We start from the raw sequence: 24,648 nt of genomic DNA on the forward strand, positions 1-24,648 counted from the left end.
ACAGTGCGGAACTGTATCGAACGCCTTCCGGAAGTCAAGAAAAATAGCATCTACCTGGGAGCCTGTATCTAATATTTTCTGGGTCTCATGAACAAATGAAGCGAGTTGGGTCTCACATGATCGCTGTTTCCGGAATCCATGTTGATTCCTACATAGTAGATTCTGGGTTTCCAAAAACGACATGATACTCGAGCAAAAAACATGTTCTAAAATTCTACAACAGATCGACGTCAGAGATATAGGTCTATAGTTTTGCGCATCTGCTCGACGGCCCTTCTTGAAGACTGGGACTACCTGTGCTCTTTTCCAATCATTTGGAACCTTCCGTTCCTCTAGAGACTTGCGGTACACGGCTGTTAGAAGGGGGGCAAGTTATTTCGCGTACTCTGTGTAGAATCGAATTGGTATCCCGTCAGGTCCAGTGCACTTTGCTCTATTGTGTGATTTCAGTTGCTTTTCTATTCCTCGGACACTTATTTCGATGTCAGCCATTTTTTCGTTTGTGCGAGGATTTAGAGAAGGAACTGCAGTGCGGTCTTCCTCTGTGAAACAGCTTTGGAAAAAGGTGTTTAGTATTTCAGCTTTACGCGTGTCATCCTCTGTTTCAATGCCATCATCATCCCGGAGTGTCTGGATATGCTGTTTCGAGCCACTTACTGATTTAACGTAAGACCAGAACTTCCGAGGATTTTCTGTCAAGTCGGTACATAGAATTTTACTTTCGAATTCACTGAACGCTTCACGCATAGCCCTCCTTACGCTAACTCTGACATCGTTTAGCTTCTGTTTGTCTGAGAGGTTTTGGCTGCGTTTAAACTTGGAGTGAAGCTCTCTTTGCTTTCGCAGTAGTTTCTTAACTTCTTACCAAGGTGGGTTTTTCCCGTCCCTCACAGATTTACTCGGCACGTACCTGTCTGAAACGCATTTTACGATTGCCTTGAACTTTTTCCATAAACATTCAACATTGTCAGTGTCGGAACAGAAATTTTCATTTTGATCTGTTAGGTAGTCTGAAATCTGCCTTTTATTACTCTTCCATATTCAGGGATGCTGCAACGGCCTTATGATCACTGATTCCCTGTTCTGCACATACTGAGTTGAAAAGATCGGGTCTGTTTGTTATCAGTAGGTCCAAGATGTTATCTCCACGAGTCGGTTCTCTGTTTAATTGCTCGAGGTAATTTTCGGATAGTGCACTCAGTATAATGTCACTCGATGCTCTGTCCCTACCACCTGTCCTAAACATCTGAGTGTCCCAGTCTATATCTGGTAAATTGAAATCTCCACCTAAGACTATAACATGCTGAGAAAATTTATGTGAAATGTATTCCAAATTTTCTCTCGGTTGTTCTGCCACTAATGCTGCTGAGTCCGGAGGTCGGTAAAAGGAGCCAATTATTAACCTAGCTCGGTTGTTGAGTGTAACCTCCACCCATAATAATTCACAGGAACTATCCAGTTCTACTTCACTACAGGATAAACTACTACTAACAGCGACGAACACTCCACCACCGGTTGCATGCAATCTATCCTTTCTATACACCGTCTGTACCTTTGTAAAAATTTCGGCAGAATTTATCTCTGGCTTCAGCCAGCTTTCTGTACCTATAACAATTTCAGCTTCGGTGCTTTCTATCAGCGGTTGAAGTTCTGGTAATTTACCAATGCAGCTTCGACAGTTTACAATTACAATACCGATTGCTGCTTGGTCCCCGCATGTCCTGACTTTGCCCCGCACCCGTCGAGGCTGTTGCCCTTTCTGTACTTGCCCAAGGCCATCTAACCTAAAAAACCGCCCAGCCCACGCCACACAACCCCTGCTACCCGTGTAGCCGCTTGTTGCGTGTAGTGGACTCCTGACCTATCGAGCGGAACCCGAAACCCCACCACCCTATGGCGCAAGTCGAGGAATCTGCAGCCCACACGGTCGCAGAACCGTCTCAGCCTCTGATTCAGACCCTCCATTCGGCTCTGTACCAAAGGTCCGCAGTCAGTCCTGTCGACGATGCTGCAGATGGTGAGCTCAACCCCTCCAACCTCCACTCAAACCCTTCCACGTTATTACCGCATCATAGAAACAAAGATTATGAAACTGTAGCAGCAGCAGCAGTGGTGGCAGCAGCAGAAAATTCAGAGACAGTTCAAGATACTATAGAAATGGCAGAACAACCTGCTGATGTGCACAGCAGAGCAGGACATCATTTGATGAATCAACACCATCATTATCTATACCAGCAATGTCACCAGTAAGATTTCTGGTATTTGACAATTTGATGGAAATTCTGAATACTTTTCAAATGTTTCCTGCTATTAAGCAAAGCTGATACCATTTCTGACATTTCAGTCTGCTCTGTTATTGTCTTCTATGGGTCACATTTATGAGCTGGTTCAAAAATTATAACCTCTTGTAGACCACAATAGCTTGTCACTCAACATCTTGAGTTATTTTTCCACTCATTTTTGAGGTGCAAACATATTTAGTGACTGCTATACTAAAAGTTTCAACCAATGTCAGAAGCAAATTAACCAGTCAAATCCCAGTTGGCAAAACTTAATTGTCTTCATCAACATAGTAATTTCCTGTGCTCACAGTGTAACGTATCTTTCGCTGCATCTTTAATTTAAGATACGGTTGTACATCTAGCTCCAGACCAGGAAGTTTGAGCTAGCACTCTTAGAAAGTCTGATCCCCGTCCAAGCGAGATTCTTCACACAGCGCAGTCATTTGAAACGACTTCAGCTGCACAATATGCATCAAGGTTCCATAGGTGTGGCAAAAGCACAATCTAGGTAGTGTCGTTCCCTAAAGTCAATAAGACAACACAATCTTTAGATTCTGTGACATCATCAAAGGGGCAAATAGGTTGATTAGAGCAGCAGCAGCAGCAGTTAAAGTGATAGTCATAGCTATCAAAGTGTAGCAAATACAAGAAAAGCCTGCACCAAGTCACAAGCTGGAATGGCAGTCACAAGCTGCACAATTAGCCACAGTGTAACGTCATGTTTTCTGCTTGCAACAAACTTAGTCATGTGGTTGCCTTTTATTAAAGCTGCTCACTGGCTGCGTCATGCCACTGTACAGCATCAGGCCTTCAACTCATACCACAAATTCACTCACATGTTTGATCTCATTAGTCATTGACAATATGGAAATGGCTCTCCCAGTACATGTTCCAAGCACATACCCCTAACTATCACTGAAAGATATTGGTGTATTGGCTCACTTCCTCTGGAGGTAATTAAACATCTTCCAATGTACAGTAACCAATCTACTGCTTTAACAGGCCAAGTAACAATCGTGCTACCCACAAACATGTATGTATACCAACAACATGTTTTGTAGTAATTAACTTTTTTTTGTCTGGATATCTTTACTTTATTCTGAAGGTGGCAGGGGTAAAATACAGGGAGTGAAAGGCTATTTACAATTTGTACAGAAACCAGATGGCAGTTATAAGAGTCGAGGGGCACAAAAGGGAAGCAGTGGTTGGGAAGGGAGTGAGACAGCCTGTAGCCTATCCCCGATGTTATTCAATCTGTATATTGAGCAAGCAGTGAAGGAAACAAAAGAAAAATTCGGAGTAGGTATTAAAATCCATGGAGAAAAAATATAAACGTTGAGGTTCGCCGATGACATTGTAATTCTGTCAGAGACAGCAAAGGACTTGGAAGAGCAGTTGAACGGAATGGACAGTGTCATGAAAGGAGGGTATAAGATGAACATCAACAAAAGCAAAATGAGGATAATGGAATGTAGTCGAATTAAGTCGGGTGATGCTGAGGGAATTAGATTAGGAAATGACACACTTAAAGTAGTAAAGGAGTTTTGCTATTTGGGGAGCAAAATAACTGATGATGGTCGAAGTAGAGAGGATATAAAATGTAGACTGGCAATGGCAAGGAAAGCGTTTCTTAAGAAGAGAAATTTGTTAACGTCGAGTATTGATTTAAGTGTCAGGAAGTCGTTTCTGGAAGTATTTGTATGGAGTGTAGCCATGTATAGAAGTGAAACATGGACGATAACTAGTTTGGACAAGAAGAGAATAGAAGCTTTCGAAATGTGGTGCTACAGAAGAATGCTGAAGATTAGAAGGGTAGATCATATAACTAATGAGGAGGTATTGAATAGGATTGGGGAGAAGAGAAGTTTGTGGCACAACTTAACTAGAAGATGGGATCGGTTGGTAGGACATGTTCTGAGGCATCAAGGGATCACCAATTTAGTATTGGAGGGCAGCATGGAGGGTAAAAATCGTAGAGGGAGACCAAGAGATGAATACATTAAACAGATTCAGAAGGATGTAGGTTTGCAGTAGGTACTGGGAGATGAAGAAGCTTGCACAGGATAGAGTAGCATGGAGAGCTGCATCAAACCAGTCTCAGGACTGAAGACCACAACAACAACATCTTTACTGATTTTGGTTTTCAAATAAAAGATTCACTTGACACAATCTCTAAAAGTATTCTGTTTATCAATTCCAATGCTTTATTTAAGGAATACTCCAAGGTAAGTTTAGCACCCAATTAAGTTTCAAATATTGTTAAAACCTAATTACTCCTCATTTCTACCAGGATGAACATATACCATTTGCAATGAAGGAAGTAGTTGAAGCACAACTTAATCATTTAGAGGCACCAGGAGTTGTGACACCAGTCACATCTGCTAATAACTGTAATTAATAAGCCTAATGGAACTATTCAGATGTGTGGTGATTTTGAAGTGTCTATCAACACTGACTCTAATGTAAATGTTTATCCCATTGTTTGTCTGGAAGAGCTAATGGGAAATATATATGTTCAGTGGATATGGTTAGCTGCAGAATAACAGCTTCTGAATAGTATGCTCACTCCTAGTATATTCAGTATTAGCTTAGGAGACAATGAACTCTGATCAATAGAGTAGGCAGTCAATTGGCAAGAGTATAGCCAATTAGTAAATCTGGTTATTTGGTGACTAAATCTGAGTTTCCTACTTTTATGCTCTCATATATGATGAGGAAATGAATGAGGCAGTCATTTGATGAAAGACAGCTAACAAGAGATCTACACTGTGTATTTGAAACAATTTGCATGTCATACACAAAAGCAGATATACTGAAGTTTCTATAAATTCACAAATTCTTCTTGTGTGTGCTGTATCACAGAATAATATGACACATGTGATTGTAAAATAAATATTTTTTTGGGTATGGCAAAATGGAATTTGGATGTAGAAGACTTATGCCATAGGTGGACGAATGACTTATCTGCACTATCATTTAAAAAGATGTTACAAGTATTACTATACTGATTATGGGGGAAAGGGGGAAGGGTGGGGGTTCCGGGGGGGGGGGGGGGGGGGGGGGGGGGAGATAGAGGATGCGGAGTCATGATGTACATAAAGGTTGGTTGGTTTGTTTGGGGGAAGACACCAAACAGCGTGGTCATCGGTCTCATCGGATTAGGGAAGGATGGGGAAGGAAATCGGTCGTGCCCTTTTCAAAGGAACCATCCCGGCATTTGCCTGGAGCGATTTACGGAAATCACGGAAAACCTAAATCAGGATGGCTGGACGCGGGATTGAACCGTGTACATAAAGGAAAACATGCACATTATAATATCTGAAGGTAATTGCATGCAAACATATGATGCTGTAACAGGAACTGAAGGATGAACAACTATTTTTAGTACTGAAGACTTAGCTGACAATGTACTAATTAATGGAGAATGCAGAAAGAGCACCAAAACTTGTCTAAAACTTCAATTTTGGAGCCAAAAACTGCATAGTTTCATTTGAAAAACACAAATTTGATACATGAATCTCTGTGGTAAATAAGGTTACAGTGACACACTATTACCATTTCATAAAACCATGGAGACCATTTGTCGAAGTGAAAATAGATTATCAAGATCTTTATGATATATGGAAGTATCTCATGCGAAACAGATGCCTCAAACTGTATGTGGGATTCGAGGAAGCAATGCTACCTTGAGACCACAGAGACTAGCTGTTTTGAAATTCTCTCACACCCTATTCAACCAGAGCTAGTCGAATTCTCAAATATTCTTAATCAACTAAGAAAATATGGAGTCAAATTGCAGTGGTCCACCGCTTGCTAGGCAGCATCCTTTGAGTTGAAAACTGAAGGGCGCAAGGTGGGAGAAGTCCCATCCCATCCCCCCCCCCCCCCCCCCCAACTCTTATTCCAGAGTTTCCTGAGGCCTGCCCATCACAGAGCTGTTGGGAAGGATGCCTGCTCCCTTACACCACCTGTCCTGTTTCCATGGGCCATTAGAAGGTGAGAGTATCAAATACCTCAACATTCTCGCTATATGGAGGAACTCAAGAGTGGCTGCAATATTGTTTTTAGGCAGATATTACTCCCACTGGCAGTTAAGAGCCCAAAGGACATGGCAACCACGTTAGACCTCTACAGGAAATAAATAACTGGCCTGGCTGGCAGATCAGCAGTTTATACCTCATCACTAAAGTACTCATTGTGTTTATTCTCAAATACGGATGTCACTTCACTTTTCTGGACCTAGAATTTCATTTGGAACTATTTGATTGTTTGTTGTTAAGATGATTCTGGTTTCGTTTAGCGGTACTGATATGGGCTCATGTTACTTGCAGCCCAAATGTTTGCGCTATATGGAATTTTTGGCTATTGACTTAGCACCGATTTTGATTTCTACACACTACATGGTTTTTAGGAGTGGCCTTTATATTTAATGGCAAACTACAGTACAAAAATTAGGATATAGTCCTCAGTAAGCAGTGGGAATCGCACTGTGATGCTATAAATAAAATACATTGTAAATACCTTGTAGCTTCCACATGGTTTACGCTTTTCTATTTGACCGTACACTGGCATGTAGGCCAACAACTGCCCTACTTACTCATTCCAGAGCCATCTCATTTAGGCTCTAACATACTCTCAGCATACAAAAGGCTCAGACATGAAATCAGTTGAGGCATTTTCATGGGAACCATGATGGCATTCACTTAGAGTGATTTAGATAAACCACGGAAAAACCAAATCTGAATAACTCCATGGGGAAGATTCCAGAATGAGATTTTCACACTGTAGCAGAGTGTGCACTGATATGTAATTTCCTGGCAGATTAAAACTTTGTGCCGGAGCGAGACTTGGAACTCGGGACCTTTGCGTTTCATGGGCAATGGGCAAGTGCTCTAGGGACTGAGCTCAACTCTGTGGGGGTTTGAATCCCATTACCTCCAAGTGTATGTCCAGCAGCTTAAGCACTGTGCCACCACACCCAGTATCATGCAGAGAAAGGGAAAAGTTAATGAATGGAAAAAAAATTGGCTGTTGCTTTATCTGTCTAATAAGATGCACTGACGAAGAATCAATTAGATGATTAGGGACAGTCAATTGGAGTAAACGGATTAAGGTTGGGGAGGATTAGGACTGCAATTAGAGAGAGAAATTTTGGTTCTTAAAAGAGGCATTAAAGAAATGAGACTAAAGATGCTGGATCATTAGATTCCTGATATGAATGGGGATGTTTTAATTTCATTTTTGCAACCACTATGTTCATTGTCTTACCATTTCCTTCACTGTGATGTTTTCTGTAACAGTTTTAGTCAGTTTACCATTTTGAAATTTGTTAGTGTCCTTTTTATTACATTCAGATTATATCTGTCTCTCTACTGGTGTCATTTTTGTCATCATCATTAATACTGTGTGCTGTTGGATAATTTTTTCCTATTATGCGTCTACTCATCTCTTCTGCTATTTTCACAATGAAGGCATGGTGAAAACATTTCAGCCCAATGTTGAAAAACTTCCTGTATTTCAAAAAGTCATTTATTTTTATGCGTGTGCACTTTTTTCGACTGAAAAGATTCACTCTGGAAAGAACAAGTCTGACTGGCCTAGCAACACTAAAAATTATTGTGTAGACTCCTTTTCACCAATTTTGCACGAATTTCTGTTGTTGATTAATTCCCCAGACTAAAGAATTTGTGGCAGCCTTGGCACCACTCTGCATGCTGAGGAACTGGAAAATTCAGGGCAGAGATTTGTCAGGTACTACAACAGACTGACTGAATATGAGTGCCAGTCTGCACACAACTGCTGACCTTGGACAAGACAGTAAGAGCTATTAGGTATGAAATTACACAAACAAAACTGTGAGCCACCCTACATAGTCTTAGTGTATTTGTACCTCACAAGGGGTCTTCGTGAGAACACATGGCACAAGTGCTCACAATCCACAAGACTTGAACACTGACTGCCTGCCATCATCAAACCTGAATTCATGACATCTGAAAGCAAAGCTACATCAGTGATAGCTGTAGAACAGCGAGCTATTGAATCAACAGTTACAAGAGCAGCAGCAACTGCTGTACTAACAATGAGATTTCCTCCAGCATTTAGAGCAATTCCTCCAAGAGGAGGCTACCTGGTTGCACCTAAGCCAGCAACAATGTGGTTCAGTAGATGTGAGACCAATTACCCTAATGACACACCAGGTGGGTCAAGCTGATACCTACCTGCAGTAATAAGGCTGGTAAGCCACAGCAGCACTGTTCATGGCATCCAGGCATGGATGTATAAGTGTGGCTTTCAAACACCACTGTTCTAGACTGACTGCCCAGTTATATGGTTCAGTCACACTGAGAACCATTTTGCCACTGCTGATATAATGCAGGTGAACTGCCTTAGTACCTGGTAAATCTGTCACAGTGTTGTCAGTTCCCCAAGGTGAAGTTTGTGGCACTGCAACTGCCACAAATTTAATTGTCACATGGTATTCAAGTTGGCAAAAACTTTTGGTTGCCTAAAAACTTTTTTAGCCACTAAATTATTTAGATATACGAACAGATGGAAGCCACAAGGCATCAAATCTCAGTAACAGGATATATACCGAGTGATCAAAAAGTCAGTATAAATTTGAAAACTTAATAAACCACGGAATAACGTAGATAGAAAGGTAAAAATTGACACACATGCTTGGAATGACATGGGGTTTTATTAGAACAAAAAAAAAAAAGTCTGACAGATGGCGCTGGACAGCAAAACGTCAGTGACTGCGCATGACAATCATGTATAAAAGGAGCTGTAATGAGAGAGAGAGAAAAATCAGATGCGCCAGCAGTCGCAGCATGTTGACATTACCCAAAAAGGCGCTTTCAGTGAGGCTGTATTATCAGAATGGGGAATGTGCTAGTTCAGCATTACAATCCTATCACCATAGGAAAGGGATTCAAACAGGTGAAGGTCCATTGACAAATGCAGCTGTGGCGAGAATGATTTCGAAGTTCGAAGCCACTGGTTGTATAGACCATAGATCCGAGCACAAAGCGTAATGCTGCTGACACAGTTCAAGAAGAAATGGAGACAGTAGTGGGTTCGTCTGTGCATGGGGAAGTCAGTGCGTGTGCAGTCGCATGTCGCACCGGCATTCCATACACTACTGTTTGGTTGGCACTTAGGTGTACCCTCTGATGCTATCCACACAAAATCCATCGGCATCATGAACTGTTACCTGGCGATTTAGTGAAGCGGAGGGCATTTGTGGTGCGGACATTTCAAAAGATGGCGGAAGATGACGATTCGTTGAGTAATGTGTTGTGGACCGATGAAGCACATTTCATGCTCAGAGGGTCTGTCAACGCCCACAACTGCAGAATTTGGGCTACCGAAAATCCTAGAACTGTCATGGAAACTCCATTGCATGACGAGAAAGTCACGGTATGGGTTGGATTTACCATATCTACCATTATCGGGCCTTTTTTCTTCGAGGAAATGCGTGATTCTGGTTTTGTAACTGCTACCGTGATGGGTGAGAGGTACGCCAATATGTTACAGAATCGCATCATCCCCAGCCTGGCTGACAAACACCTGCTGGAACGTACGACGTTTATGCAGGATGGCGCTCCACCCCATATTGCTAGATGCATGAAAGATCTCTTGCGCGCGTCGTTTGGTGATGATTGTGTACTCAGCCGCCACTTTTGTCATGCTTGGCCTCCCTGGTCCCAGACCTCAGTCTGTGCGATTATTGGCTTTGGGGTTACCTGAAGTTGCAAGTGTATCGTGAACGACCGACATCTCTAGGGATGCTGAAAGACAACATCCGGCGCCAATGCCTCATCATAATTCCGGACATGATGGTGGACATATTGAGCATTTCCTGTAAAGATCATCATCTTTGCTTTGTCTTACTTTGCTATGCTAATTATTGATATTATGATCAGATGAAGCGCCATCTGTCGGACATTTTTTGAACTTTTGTATTTTTTTGGTTCTAATAAAACCCCATGCCATTCCAAGCATGTGTGTCAATTTGTACCTCTCTATCTACATTATTCCATGATTTATTCAGTTTTCAAATTTACACCAGTATTTAAACAATTCATATTAAAAATTCCCAGATGTTGTTGAGCACATGCATTATCCTGATGAAAAATTAGTCTCTCTCAATTCAGGATACTTCTTGTGAATATTTTTATCACATCAGTCCAGAAGATGTGAGCAGTATTTGCAAGTTATTGCTTTAATAAATAAGAATACTCCCTCTTTGCTTCTCTGTAATCAATGGCCATAACTGTTCTACCCAATGATATCAATCTTCCCTTTTTTGTGAAAACAAAACACCACCATCAATGTCAACATCATCTCTGTACCAGAGCCAAGGACTTTTCAGTTGGCATCTTACTTGCTTTGTTACATTCACCCTATATTTTAACCATTTCACTGCCTTTGTCTAATATTTACATGCATTGCCTATAATGAATCCCATACACCAGCATCTTTGTTCTTATGATAAGTGGCAGAAATTTATGTTAATTTCAACTGCTCTCAGAGTATCATGGGCACATTTCGAAGACTACATCAAGTTCTGACAGGCTCTTCTGGCATCTCTGTTTATATGATTCTTGTTTCACACCAGTATCTTAACATGAAACAAGATGCATAAAAGTAAATACTATTAACATTCTCATCACTTACCTCATAAACTAAGTCAATATACCCCCACCGTACCAGAGTTATTGTTAAAAGATCGTACACCGCTGTAGCATTTTTGTACGCATGTATCCTTGCATCCCTGAATTCTGGCGACTGGCTTAAAACGGCATCACGGACGGCCATGGCCTCACTGTAGCAGCAAAAAGTTGTAATTAAATTATGCTGCTATCTGTATAACAAACAGTGAATTAATTAATTAATTAATACAAATCAATGAATTGCAATCCATGATAACTGATGGCATGAAAAGCGTTACCTGATGAATATATTATACAAAGGGAAGAAATTGCAAGAATTAAAACACTCTTTCAGTGTAGCCAATTCAGAGGAAATATCACTTTCTGGAAAATTTCTGATCACATTGGTACAAAAGATTTTCTACAAAATTTTTCAGTCACTTGCTGCTGCTGACGACGCCGTGTTTTAGGCGCATGATATAACAAGGCCCTTAGTCCTTACCATAATTTTATGAGATGAATTTGGATAAAATAGAAATCAGAGAATTATAAAAAATCTGGTGTCCAAACACTACACACAATTTGAAAAGCTTTACTCGTCTCATCATCAGCTAAAATAGAGGGTAGATCTCTAACTACATTTGATTTTGCCCTCCTATCATAATATAAAAAGCACTCAAAACATGGCATACAGTGATTTGCGCAGCACAGCCATCACACACAGGGTTGATGCTGCCATCTGTGTATTAAGCCACATGTTGGGGTAATGCCCTATTTGGAGGTGGGTCAAGGTTACTTCACCCAACTGGAATGAGCACTATGAGGTATGCCATGGCTGGATAGTTAGCTTGACCAATCACAGTTTATTGTCCCGCACTACCTGCTACCCATCCTCCTGCACTCAACAGCGAAATGACAGCCTGTAGGGGAATGGCAAATTGTGTCACATCACACTCCCCATAGGAAACCTTGGCTGCTTGATCTGCATGCTCATTTCCCCAGATTTTCACATGCCACAGTACACAGCAGAACTATACATGCTTCCCTTGCTGCTGAAGAAATTGGTTTTTCTGCTGGGTACATTTATTGCAATGCTCGTAGGGCACTAAGGGAATCAGAGCAGACAAGAAACTTTTTGCTATCAAGATGCTTCATCTGTTCCAGTGTGTTTAAGATTTGCATTGAGATCTGCAGCAACTCTGTATTCACTGGAAAGGTGACTTCTGAATACATGGTCAGGGAACACTGCTTAACATCCAAAGGAGTCCCTTGCTTTGAGCCATCAGTATACACTATTTCAAAATTGGTTGGTTGGTTGGTTGTTTTGGGGAAGGAGACCAGACAGCGTGGTCATCGGTCTCATCGGATTAGGGAAGGATGGGGAAGGAAGTCGGCCGTGCCCTTTCAGAGGAACCATCCCGGCATTTGCCTGGAGTGATTTAGGGAAATCACGGAAAACCTAAATCAGGATGGCCGGACGCGGGATTGAACCGTCGTCCTCCCGAATGCGAGTCCAGTGTCTAACCACTGCGCCACCTCGCTCGGTTTCAAAATTGGAATGCCTATCTAAAATATTATAAAATGAAGACTGAAAGGTAAAATCTAGAGTGCAATCTTGCTATATATTTGTTAATTCTAAAATAATTCTGGGCCTCTTTGGAGGCCAATGTGGAGATCTGCTCAAACCTTGGTGTGGAACTTTAAAAAGGCAGCCCTTTGTGTGAAACCCATAGGGCCTTGTTGATCACTGTCAATGATCAAACGATTTTCCACTGGTGGGCACATTATGGTGTTGTATGTGTCTGTGGCACAGATAATGCATTGTAGGCCTGTCACACCAAGAGTAGTTGCAACCTGATGTTATGTGCTGGCTCGCCAGCCTCAGTGCCGAGGCTTGGTATGGGGCTGGTTTTTAAGGCACCTGTGGTCTACATCTACGTCCATACTCCACAAGCCACCTGACTGTGTGTGGGGTGAGGGTACCTTGAGTACCTCTATCGGTTCTCCCTTCTATTCCACTCTTGTATTGTTCATGGAAAGAAGGAGTGTCGGTATGCCTCTGTGTGGGCTCTAATCTCTCTGATTTTATCCTCATGGTCTCTTCGCGAGATATACGTAGGAGGGAGCAATATACTGCTTGACTCCTCAGTGAAGGTATGTTCTCAAAACTTCAACAAAAGCCCGTATCGAGCTACTGAGCATCTCTCCTGCAGAGTCTTCCACTGGAGTTTACCTATCATCTCCGCAACGCTTTCGCAATTGCTAAATGATCCTGTAACGAAGTGCGCTCCTCTCCGTTGGATCTTCTCTATCTCTTCTATCAACCCTATCTGGTACGGATCCCACACCGCTGAGCAGTATTCAAGCAGTGGGCAAACAAGTGTACTGTAACCTACTTCCTTTGTTTTTGGATTGCATTTCCTTAGCATTCTTCCAATGAATCTCAGTCTGGCATCTGCTTTACCGACAATCAACTTTATATGATCATTCCATTTTAAATCACTCCTAATGCCTACTCCCACATAATTTATAGAATTAACTGCTTCCAGTTGCTGACCTGCTATATTGTAGCTAAATGATAAGGGATATTTCTTTCTATGTATTCGCAGCACATTACACTTGCCTACATTGAGATTCAGTTGTCATTCCCTGCACCATGCATCAATTCGCTGCAGATCTTCCTGCATTTCAGTACAATTTTCCATTGTAACAACCTCTCGATATACCACAGCATCATCCACAAAAAGCCTCAGTGAACTTCCGATGTTATCCACAAGTTCATTTATGTATACTGTGAATAGCAATGGTCCTACGACAATCCCCTGTGGCACACCTGAAATCACCCTTACTTCGGAAGACTTCTCTCCATTGAGAATGACATGCTGCGTTCTGTTATCTAGGAACTCTTCAATCCAATCACACAATTGGTCCGATAGGCCATATGCTCTAACTTTGTTCATTAAATGACTGTGGGGAACTGTATCAAACGCCTTGTGGAAGTCAAGAAACACGGCATCTACCTGGAAACCCATGTCTACGGCCCTCTGAGTCTCGTGGACGAATAGCGCGAGCTACAACGGCTGTTCACACGAAACCCTTCTCCGCGTCAGCCCTCCAGGGCCTCGCTGGAGTATTTATAGGCCTGTCAACCTAATTCTTTCATGGTGCACACATTCAACATTTTTAAATATGAAGATCTTGCAGACCCACACACCACACACCCATAATCAAGTGGAGACTGCATGAAAGCTCTTAAAGCTGGACCAGACAAGTGCAGTCTGCTTCCTATGAACTATGGCTATCCTATTTCAAAATATTTAGGGCCTTTAGAGAGCAAGCCTTATTGCATACATTCCACATTTGTTCAAGTCACTTGGCCATCCCTACCCACAGGTGTTCAGCCAGGGAATCATATAGGCTATGGCCCAGCTGCCACTGCCTGTGTGTCAGCTGTTTGCCCAATGCTGCCTACAGGTGCCCATCCATCCACAGGCGGGCACTCAAGCTGGCACAGTCTGGCTTACAGAGTGTGGGAAGAATGACTATTGAACTGCTTCTGTGCACACTGTGAACAGTCTGATTTTTTTTGTGGTCCCTACTGAAGGGATATGTAAGGAGCTGTCAAATATCTCTAGATTCTTTTCTTTATATTGGTTCTTGAAGTGCTACAAGTAGGCTTTTGCACAATAATTAGCGACTAACTTCCAATATCTGCTATTTATGATTTTCTGGATTTCTGTGACAGTCTCTCATGACTCATAGAAACCTGAAACCATTCATGCTATACTTCTTTGTATATTCTCAATATCCCCTGTTGAACCAATTTGGTATGGGTCCCATACACTTGAGCGATATTCTAAGATGAGATGCACAAGCAATTTGTACACAGTCCCCGTTGCAGACCGTATTTTTTCAACATCATACCCCTGAACTGAATTCTGCCACTTGAGCCTATATGATCATTTTGTTTCATACCCATGTAAATTGTAACACCAAGGTATTCATATGTGTTGACTGGTGAATTGTGACTCATTGATATTTTAATCACAGTGTACTACATTATTGCATTCATTTTTAATATCTAAATTTCTGAACTTTTAAAACATGTTGCCAATATTTGCATCTATCTTATCAAAATCTGACTGGATCTATCTCTGTGAAGCTTTCTTCAGAGGGTGCTTCATTATTAGGTACCAACAACAAAAAGTTTGAAGTTACTACAGTCTCCAGGTCATTAACATAAACATGATCAATAAAGCAGATCCCAACACACTTCCCCTGGAGAATGACTGAAACTACCAAGAATACCCAATCCAGTAATGAATTTTGTTTCATACCCCATATAACTGCACTTATGTTAATAAGTGTTATTTCAATTGCCTTGAGCCATGGCTTTCAGTATGTCATGCGAGAAAAGCACACGTTGGGTTTCACATGACTAATGTTTTTTGGAATTCATGCTGTCTAGCATGAAGGAAGTAACTATATTCAAAACACCTTGTTATGATTGAGCTTAGAACATGTTCTAGGATTCTGCAACAGGCAGACATCAATGAGATTGGATGATAGTTTTGTAAATCATTTCTGCTATTTTTCATGTAGATGTCTGCGACTTGTGCTTTCCTCCAATCAGTGAGCACAATTTTTGGTTGAAGAGATCTGTGGTATATCATGGTTAATGGCATCCAACTCAGCTGCAAATTCTATATAAAGTCTGACAGGAATTCCATCAGGCCTTGGAGTTTTGTTTAATTTCCAGAGATTTTAGTTGTATCTGAATGCCACTGACACCAATAGCTATATCACTCAGCTTTTCCACAAAACCACTGTAAAGAAACCATTTGCAGCATGAACAGCTCCTGTAAGACAGGAAAGTAAGTAAAACTGGTGTTATGTCCCTACAATATTCCTTTACAGCCTGATTCTGACAGATGAGTACACTGCTGAGTAACCACTTGCATTATAGTCACAGAAGTATCATACCAACAGAAGGAATGTCAGCCTACTCTCTCTTTGGGCTGCATCACCTCATCACTCCTCGGGCTGCTGGCAGTAGCAATCTGTTGAAATGTGGACAATTCAATAACTGTGTTGTAATAATCGACTTATCACTGTATGTATTTGTATATTCTTTGTCAGCAATTTTTGTTGATATGCTATTGAGCAGACGCATTTGAAGTACAGTTCAGAATAAGCATTAATTACTTGTCAAATTACAGGCTTTCGTTTTATCATTTGAATATCAGCACACAAATTTTTAGTTCTCACAAACATTATGAGCAAAGAGCCTGTGGATTGTGGTTTTACAGTCTGATGGTAATAACATGTGGAAAAACAAGTGTATAGAAGAATACAGCATCCCTTTGTTGGGTGGTATCAACTGCAGTACATGTATTTTAAGACAAATTCTCTTATACAAGGTAGAGTTATTGGGTTTTAGTGAAAGGTGTAATACTGAAATGAAGTTGATCAAGATGGCACAACTAAACACCATGCTCAGGAGAAAGTTTAAATCTAAGGACACCAGAGAAAAGACAGGAAATGTTAGTAAAACATAATACAATGACTTTCAGACATCCACTTGGAGTATGCAAAGATACAGGAAACCACCAATGATTTACAGAACTCAAATTGAAATTCTTGAGCACAAAGGTATTACGAATCAACCTATGTTATCAGAATTATTGTGACAATGAAGTTTAATGCAAAAGATTACGGTCTCAAAAATTACTTTTTTAAGTTTCATCGGTTTACATGTAGTTTGAGATTTGGTGTTAACAATGAAGGAAGCTTGGTCATAAGCTGTAAAGGTAGCTTCTTTTATGAATAAAAATAGTCCTCATCCAGCTTTAAATAAAGACATTCCACATCTTAAATATGGTTGGTCGATTGTTTAGGGTCAAGAGACTAAAGAGAAATGTTATCAGTCCAGAGATACCTCATATGGAGTTAGTGACATCAGCCAGATATTTGAATGAATTACATCAGTAGGAGTGGCAAAATCGAGGCACTGAAAGCAATATTGATGCCAAAGCTGAGAAAAAATATGGGGCAGGCCAGCTCATGGATCAGAGCATACAAGGGGTCTGCCAGGGTTCCTCTGTGGTGAGTTAATGGCTATCACATCCACCATAAAAACAAGGGCCTGTATTGGGGGTGTATGCAAAAAGAATTTCATAAGTTGGATGATTCAAAGTAGTTGGATGGTGATTGCAGAAGTGAGGAAGATTTGGAACCACTGAAACTGAAGATCCTCCTTCAGCAAGGAGATAGGCTACAGGACTAGTTCAGTAGGTGCTAGTGCTACATTTTACTCCACAATTTTGGACTGAGTCAATAACCACAAAGCTGGAGGTACCACTGAGCGATAAATGTGGCACCCAGAGGCCAATTGGAATGAGACTGGGGCCCACTAAATATGGAAGGTGAACAGGGAGCTATCAGGCCCTCAAAATGAGTAATTTTTATTATTTAAATTTTACAAAGAGTCCACCTCTTTTGTCTGTCACCTTTCAGCTGATGCAACAACAATCCACTGGTCCACTCCAGAACAGGCCAATTTGTCAATCAAAACATGTCACCAGATCATCTGCCTAGTGAGACTGACAGCTCTTGTTGCTACGACTGAAAAATCCCTCTCTCTTCTGTTACGAGCTGTCACCTTGAGCAGACACTAAATGGCTTAGTTCCTTCATTTTTGAATTTTCCATTCTCCTTTGATATGGGTCTGAGGTCACTGGAGTTATCTTCTCTAGTCCTGGCAAACCTTGGCATGAAATGCTCATGAGCTAATAAATTGAGACAGTACTCAAGTTTAGAAAAAGAAACTATATATTAATTACAAGCCCACACCTCTTTCCAATCCAGACTATACCTCTGGCAGGATCAGGTGTCGACAGCTGGAGATGGAACCTGATGTGGAAGCAAGGCCTGAGCAAATCATGGTGGAGAATGAAGATCTGCAAAGGTGCCTTAACGAAGCATTAGTAAATGCAACACTGCAAAACAGCACCATGTCTCAAGCTAGCCTCACTTCCCCATTTCCGGAGTTCCCACAGTCGGTTCCATCCAGGTCTGTAATTGATGTTGCAATGGGTTTGCTGGTCCCCCAGCTTGAGAGAAGAGCATACATATCTGTAGATGTCACAGCTCAATGGCTGTTGGAAAATGAACTGGTTATAAATCTAAAAAAGACTGCATGCAGGGAGAAGGCTGTAGACACGGATTTAGAGGTTGATGGAACAAGGCTGGAAGAAGTAGAATCTGCTAGATTCTTAGGTATTCTTGTGGATAATGAACTGAAATGGAAAAAAAAATTAATAATGTCTGTAAGAAACTGAGCTCTGTCATATTCTTAATGATGCAGCTATCACAGTATTCAGACAAGAACTTTCTGTGTACAGTGTATCATGGACTTTTCAAACCATACTTACAGTATGGAGTGACTGTGTGGGGAAACTCAAACAAGAGACAAAATGAGTGTTCACATTACAAAAAAAGCAATTAGGACCATTTTAAGAAGAAAGACCTCTGAAACATGCAGAAACTGTTTCAAGAAGTTAGGTATCTTAACTTTTTCATCATTGTATGTATACAAAACAATAATGGACATCACAAAAGGTAGTGAGGACTGGATTACAAATGCTAGTGTACACACCAACAATACAAGAAGGAAGAACGAAGTACGGAGCATACCCCACTGACTGGCAATGCTAGAAAAAGGACCCCAGTACTCTGGTACCAGACTACTAAGAAGTCTGCCTAAAAACCTTCAAGATAGTGTACTTGACAATGACTTTCCAAAGAAACTTAAAGACTATCTCATCGAAAAAGAGTTTTACAGTGTTGCAGAATACTTATGCCATTAAATTTGCACATATCGTTATTCATTATCAATGATGTAAAACTGTAAGCTTAAAGTGTAGAAAAATAGGTGATAATGAATGTTAATACTTTTGACATCACCTATATTACACGTACATTTACTGTACACAATGTAATCTTACAGGATCAAATTCAATTCAATTCAATTCTTCTTCTTCTTTTCTACTTACCATATGTCTAATATACCTGGATGATCAGAGAACATACAGAAACTTGCTAACTTGTGTTACTAAAACTAACCAAAATTTGAAAATTTTGCAGTTTTGCACAGCCACACAAGCACTATTTCTGCCATATAATTGGAGCAGATTGTGTGCGACCAGATCTGCAGTTAATGGACACAGTGCATGATTTTCCATTGGTGAGGAACATTAAAGAATTGTAGCCATTTCTTGGATTAATTAATTAATTACTATCATTGTTACATAGAAAACTGTGCAGCCACCAACAAACCACTCACAAAATCACTAAAGAAGGGGAACTCCTTTTATTTGGACAGTGGATTGGTAGAGTGCCATGTTAAAATTGAAAGAAATTCATACAAGTTCACCTGTGTTGGCTTATCTGGATTTTATGCTATCTTTTATCTGGTGATATGATAATAGCAATGTAGCTGTCAGCTGCATTTTGAGTCAAATACAAGATGGTGAAGAAAAACCAACTGGTTACCCATCACATCAGCTGAATCAAACTGAACAAAACCACAGCACCACAAAAAAAGGAACTTCTTGCACTTGCTTTTGGCACCCATTACTTTCAGTGTTACCTATATGGAGGATAGTTCACAGTAATTACAGATCTGCTTTATAATGGCTTTTGAGTTTAAAAGATCCCAGGAACAGACTTGTTAGATGGGCCTTAAAATTTAGTGAATATGTCCACATAATAAAACACAAGCCTGGCAAGTTAAATCAGAATCAAAATGATCACAAGAATCTGTTGCTAAGTGCAAGAAATGGGTCACCTCATGATTTTGTTTACAAGAGAAAATGTTTTATATAGTAAAATACTTCTTGGAAAACAGGATGGCAGTGCCAAAGGCTACCCGTAAATGCATACTGCAACAATGTCACCATAGCAGCATACAGACATGTCATAATGTGAAAACTGCTACAAAGCCCATGTTACAGGTCATTATTGGTGGCCACAGCGAAAGAAAGATGCCAAAGTATACTTTCAAAATTATATCCCTTGTGCTAGGAGAATGCAATGATGAAGACCAAAAGTACCTCTTCAAACTTTGCCCAAGGTAGCATGACCTTTTCAGATCCCATCACTGGATTTAGTTGGACCCTTCCATATAACAGTCCAAAATAACGTATGTTTTATCTGTCATTGACCATTTCTCTCAATATTTTATTATGATACCTGCCGAAGACAGGGCCACTGAGACAGTTTCATCAATCATTTATCGCTACCATTTGGAAGTCCTGAGGCTAAAATAACTATGTCCAATCATATGGTACAGGTGTGTTGATTACTTAAAATAAAGATGTGGTGAACTACACCATTTCACAGTAAGAGTAATGGCAGGGTTGAACACGTTCATAAAACACACTCAGATTGGGATAGGCTACTGGCATTTGTAATTTCATGGTACAACACCAAGATAAACGAAGCAACAGGGTTGCGTCTCTTTGAGGCTGTTTACAGCTACATAATGTGTTCTCCATTTGAGATGGAGAAGTTGTCACCTGGAATAAATTCCAGTGAGGTGAAGCACCTGGTGAATCTTTACCAGCAAAGCCACCTTGACAATCAAATCACATCACCATATCACCCGACTGGTGAGACTGATGGCTCTCAGCACCATGATGGAAAAAGTCTCTCTTCTGTTCCGAGCCACCACCTAGAGCAGACACTATATGGCTTAGTTCCTTTATCTCTGAATTTTCCCTTCTCCTTTGAGATGGATTTGGGGCTACTGGAGTTATTTTCTCTCGTCATCCTGGCAATCCTTACCATGTAATGCCCCCCCCCCCCCACACACACACCTGATAAAATCAACCAAATAAACCAATACGGTTTCTTTTTCCAAGCCTTAGCACAGTGTATTAATTGCAAGACCACACCACTTTCCGATCATGACGACACCTCTGAGGGGGTGGATACCATACCTCAAGAGATGTGTGCAAGACAGCTTTAAGTTTTTGCTTGCAGCTAATCTTCAGTTGAGGAATATGGGGCAGCCACACATCTTTTTATCAAAGAGGAGTCCCAAAACATCTGGACTGTGTTACAGTATCTAACAGTTGGGTGCCCCAGTAGACCTTTGAGTCAGGATATATGGGGATAAGGCAACAAAAATGCACGATTCATTTTTACTGGGGAGAGCTGGATGACATAAGAAAGGGTCTGAGCAGAGACCCTGCAGATGGCCTCTTGGAGCTAGTATTTGGCCAAGGCTGCATATTGGGAGCTTTACCAAATGCAAAAGTCATTGATATAAAGCAAAGTGGTGACCAGTGGTACAACGGATGTAACAAGCCTGACAGAAGTCACTAGCCCAGAGATGGCAATCAGGAAGAATGTAACACTCAACACAGAGCCCTCTCGGACTCTGTTCTCTTGGACCCATGGAGAGCATAGAGAGAGAGAGAGAGAGAGAGAGAGAGAGAGAGAGAGAGAGAGAGAGAGAGAGAGAGAGAGAGAGAAAAAAGAGACTGTGATGAAGTGTCGGAATTTATTAAAAAAATCTGTCCGAATGCTGATTTCAATCTAACAAGACAGATGATTGTGGATTGTTCCTTCCGGAAATCACATTGATAGGCTCCCAGAATTCAAAAAACCAGCACAGCCATTTAGCTACCATCCGTTCAAGCAGTTTGCAGAGTACGTCTGTGGGGCTAATTGGTTGGTAGTGGTCAATGAAAGTTGGGTTTTTGTTCAATTTAAGGATTGGGACGATGGCCCTCTCTCACCACTGTGTAGGGAATATACCTTCTAGCCTAGTATGATTGATCTTGAGTAAATGGAGTCTTTGAGTAACATTCAGATATGAAGCATCTGATTATGAATCTGATCAGTGCCTAGGGCTGTATTCTGTGATGAGTCTATAGTCTGAATCAGTTCTCCCATCAGTGAAAGGTTCATTATATACGCCGCCTGAATAAACAAGGGAAGCACCCAGACGGGGAGAGGGAAATGAAACTTTCCAGGTTGAGAGGGTATGTGATGTTACTGCAGTGATTCCAAAATACAGTCAAATTTACAAAGAACCTGGCATTAAGAGCCATTCACAAATTTTAACTATATTCAACTTCCATTTTTAAATTCTCTATCCTGAGTACCCTTGTGGAGCTAATGCATCATACTCCATCATGGTCAGCCATTTTTCTCAGGTGTGAAATAACAGTGCGCAGAACAGCTCCTTCCAAAATCTTCGTATTAGACAAAGTTGGATGAAGGTACTTGAGAAATAATTTCTTATTTCATAAATAATTTCTTGAGTTATATCCATGCAAAACACATTAATCATTTAACATATTACAAACTACAGTACAAATTGCCCAACACCAACCTCATATGCATAAGATATTTCAATGACTTCTTATTACACATGCTTGTCTACGGAAAGGTTCAAATGCAACAAACTATATGCCATTCCTCTGGCGAAATCATGCTGAAGACAAGGGAAGGTAAGAGGAAGTGCAGAAAAGGTAGAGTGAGGTTTAATGTCCCCCAGAAGACAGAATGCGGGCTTCAATCACACTAAGAGAGGAACTGAGATAACTATGTCCTCTTCAAAAAAAAAAAACACCATAGTATTAGTCTCAAATTACTTAAGGAAACCAAGTGAAACCTAGACCAAGATGCGTAGCTGGCACTTTGAACAACACTATACCTGAACACGAGTGCAGTGGACCTAACCACTGTACCACCTAAGTTCATAGGGCATGTCTGAGATACATGTTGTGAGCCTCAATAAAGTGCTGAATCTGGAATGTTGCCCACACCAAGTTCTTTCATTCCTAACAGTGAAAAGCGATGCTAAACAAAGAGAATTTTACAGATCAAATGGAAACTGGCAAGTAATTGCAAGTAGTCAGGAGCCATAAGAACACAGACTGCCATCATCCTACTGAAAAATGTACTACTGAATACGCACAAACAAATTTTAGATGAAATGACAAAGAATAATTCATTAGAAAGATTACAAAAAAGTACAATGGAAGCAAAATCAAACACTTATAAAGATGGCAACATACAAATGTGCCATCTGCCCCATTTTCAATACCATGGGATGAAATACCGACACAATAGAAAAACTACAAGTACGTAAGTTATATTACAATGACAAAAATACTGATTTTTATTAATGACCAAAAACCTGCGCACGGAGTATCAAGAATTAACACAAGAATTAATGCAAGTGCTAGCAATATACTATCAAATTAAAAGCTTCAGTAGTGTGTACAAATTAAATTACATTCAAATTGTCTCTAATAAGTGGGTAATTCATCTAACACATTAAATTATACAAGACATTATTTACCTGATTAATAACAACAATATTATTTCCTCATTTTCAGTACGGGGAACGAACAGATGCTGACCTATGTACCTTCGAGGTTTCCATGGACTTTCTGCAACTCCCTTACTCTTCTTTGGAACTACAGAGAAAAAGTATTATATTTTACGTTCATAATTAAATAATTTTATGTAAGCATCAAACACAATATGGAACAACATACAAGACACTAAGAATTACTTACAAATGTTGCTGTCTCTTTCTGGGTTAACATAAACTTTCCCAGTAACACCACGAAGTAGCACCTCTGCTAGTCGTCGTGTCAGTGTGAGTCGCAGACTCTGAGTTGCGGCTGTCTCTATGGCACTTAACATAACCCTGTTTGTCCAAAACACAATGAAATTTATAAAAATCTGTGGGATATTATTTAGGTTTTTCATTTCCAAAAACATTAGTCTCACACACACACAACCTGTAACGTGAAACAGCTGACTGAAGCTTTCCAGTCTGCATGTAAAGAATAGGTGCTCTCTGTAATGCTGTTTCCAATATAGGGCCAATATGTTTTGCTGGATTCGGTGGTTGAGGTGAATATGAACCTGTACAAAAGAGAAGACTAGCATAGTAATTCCATGTAAAGCTTTCAAGGATTTTTCGCTTTCAAAATTGACATTCAAAAACAGTGACATTCGCAAAGAGCAAAGAAAATTGTATAAATAAAATTTGTATACATAGAATACATGCACACCCATAATTTCCCAAGAACCATAGCCTTTGCACAGTCCTACAGTTTGTATGCCTCAACAGTACAAGTAGTTTTCCCTGGATGCAACCATAAAATGGAAGAGTATCTGTGTACAGGCCAGACTAATGTATGATTCCTCAAGAGGAGCGGTATCTTTTTCTGTAGTTACAGAGTCAATAGTATGGATGATTGATTGGTTTGAAAGCTTTGCTACGTTGGTACTGTGGCAATGCCAAATTTAATACGTGCATTCAGCCAGCCACCCCAACCGGACATTGATGCAGATGTGGGTGTCTTCACATGGGGTTAGTTACGATGTTTGAGAAATTTGTTATCATTTAAAAGTGATGTAGATAATCATATTTTTTCTTTGCTTAAAAATCAGAAAGATGCTCAAACATTTTGTACTCTTAGCTTTCCTGCCTTCTTTAAATGGCACAATTCAAAGACCAAGGGGAATACCGCCCTCTACAGTCAATACAAACTATAAGTTGGTTGCACGAAGTGTCCTCATTCAGCAGTGGTCCACATGCACCCCATTCTTCCAAGGTTGCATCCAGTTCATCTGTTTACAATGTGAGGCCCTGATGGAAAATTATACCCAGGATTATG

General features: G+C 40.5%; 1 protein-coding gene across 1 annotated transcript in view; it reads right to left on the bottom strand.

Annotated features, from left to right (window-relative positions):
* LOC126470017 (tetratricopeptide repeat protein 7B-like) overlaps positions 1–24,648 on the bottom strand; it is a gene marked incomplete in the record, with an annotated part of 205,659 nt that overhangs the window by 100,288 nt on the left and 80,723 nt on the right. Inside the window, 4 exon segments of the mRNA XM_050097494.1 lie at positions 10,962–11,109; positions 23,316–23,433; positions 23,536–23,669; positions 23,764–23,890. Coding sequence (XP_049953451.1) covers positions 10,962–11,109; positions 23,316–23,433; positions 23,536–23,669; positions 23,764–23,890 — 527 coding nt within the window.

Source organism: Schistocerca serialis, chromosome 3 (assembly GCF_023864345.2).
Source record: "Schistocerca serialis cubense isolate TAMUIC-IGC-003099 chromosome 3, iqSchSeri2.2, whole genome shotgun sequence".
Classification (NCBI taxonomy): Eukaryota; Metazoa; Arthropoda; class Insecta; order Orthoptera; family Acrididae; genus Schistocerca; species Schistocerca serialis.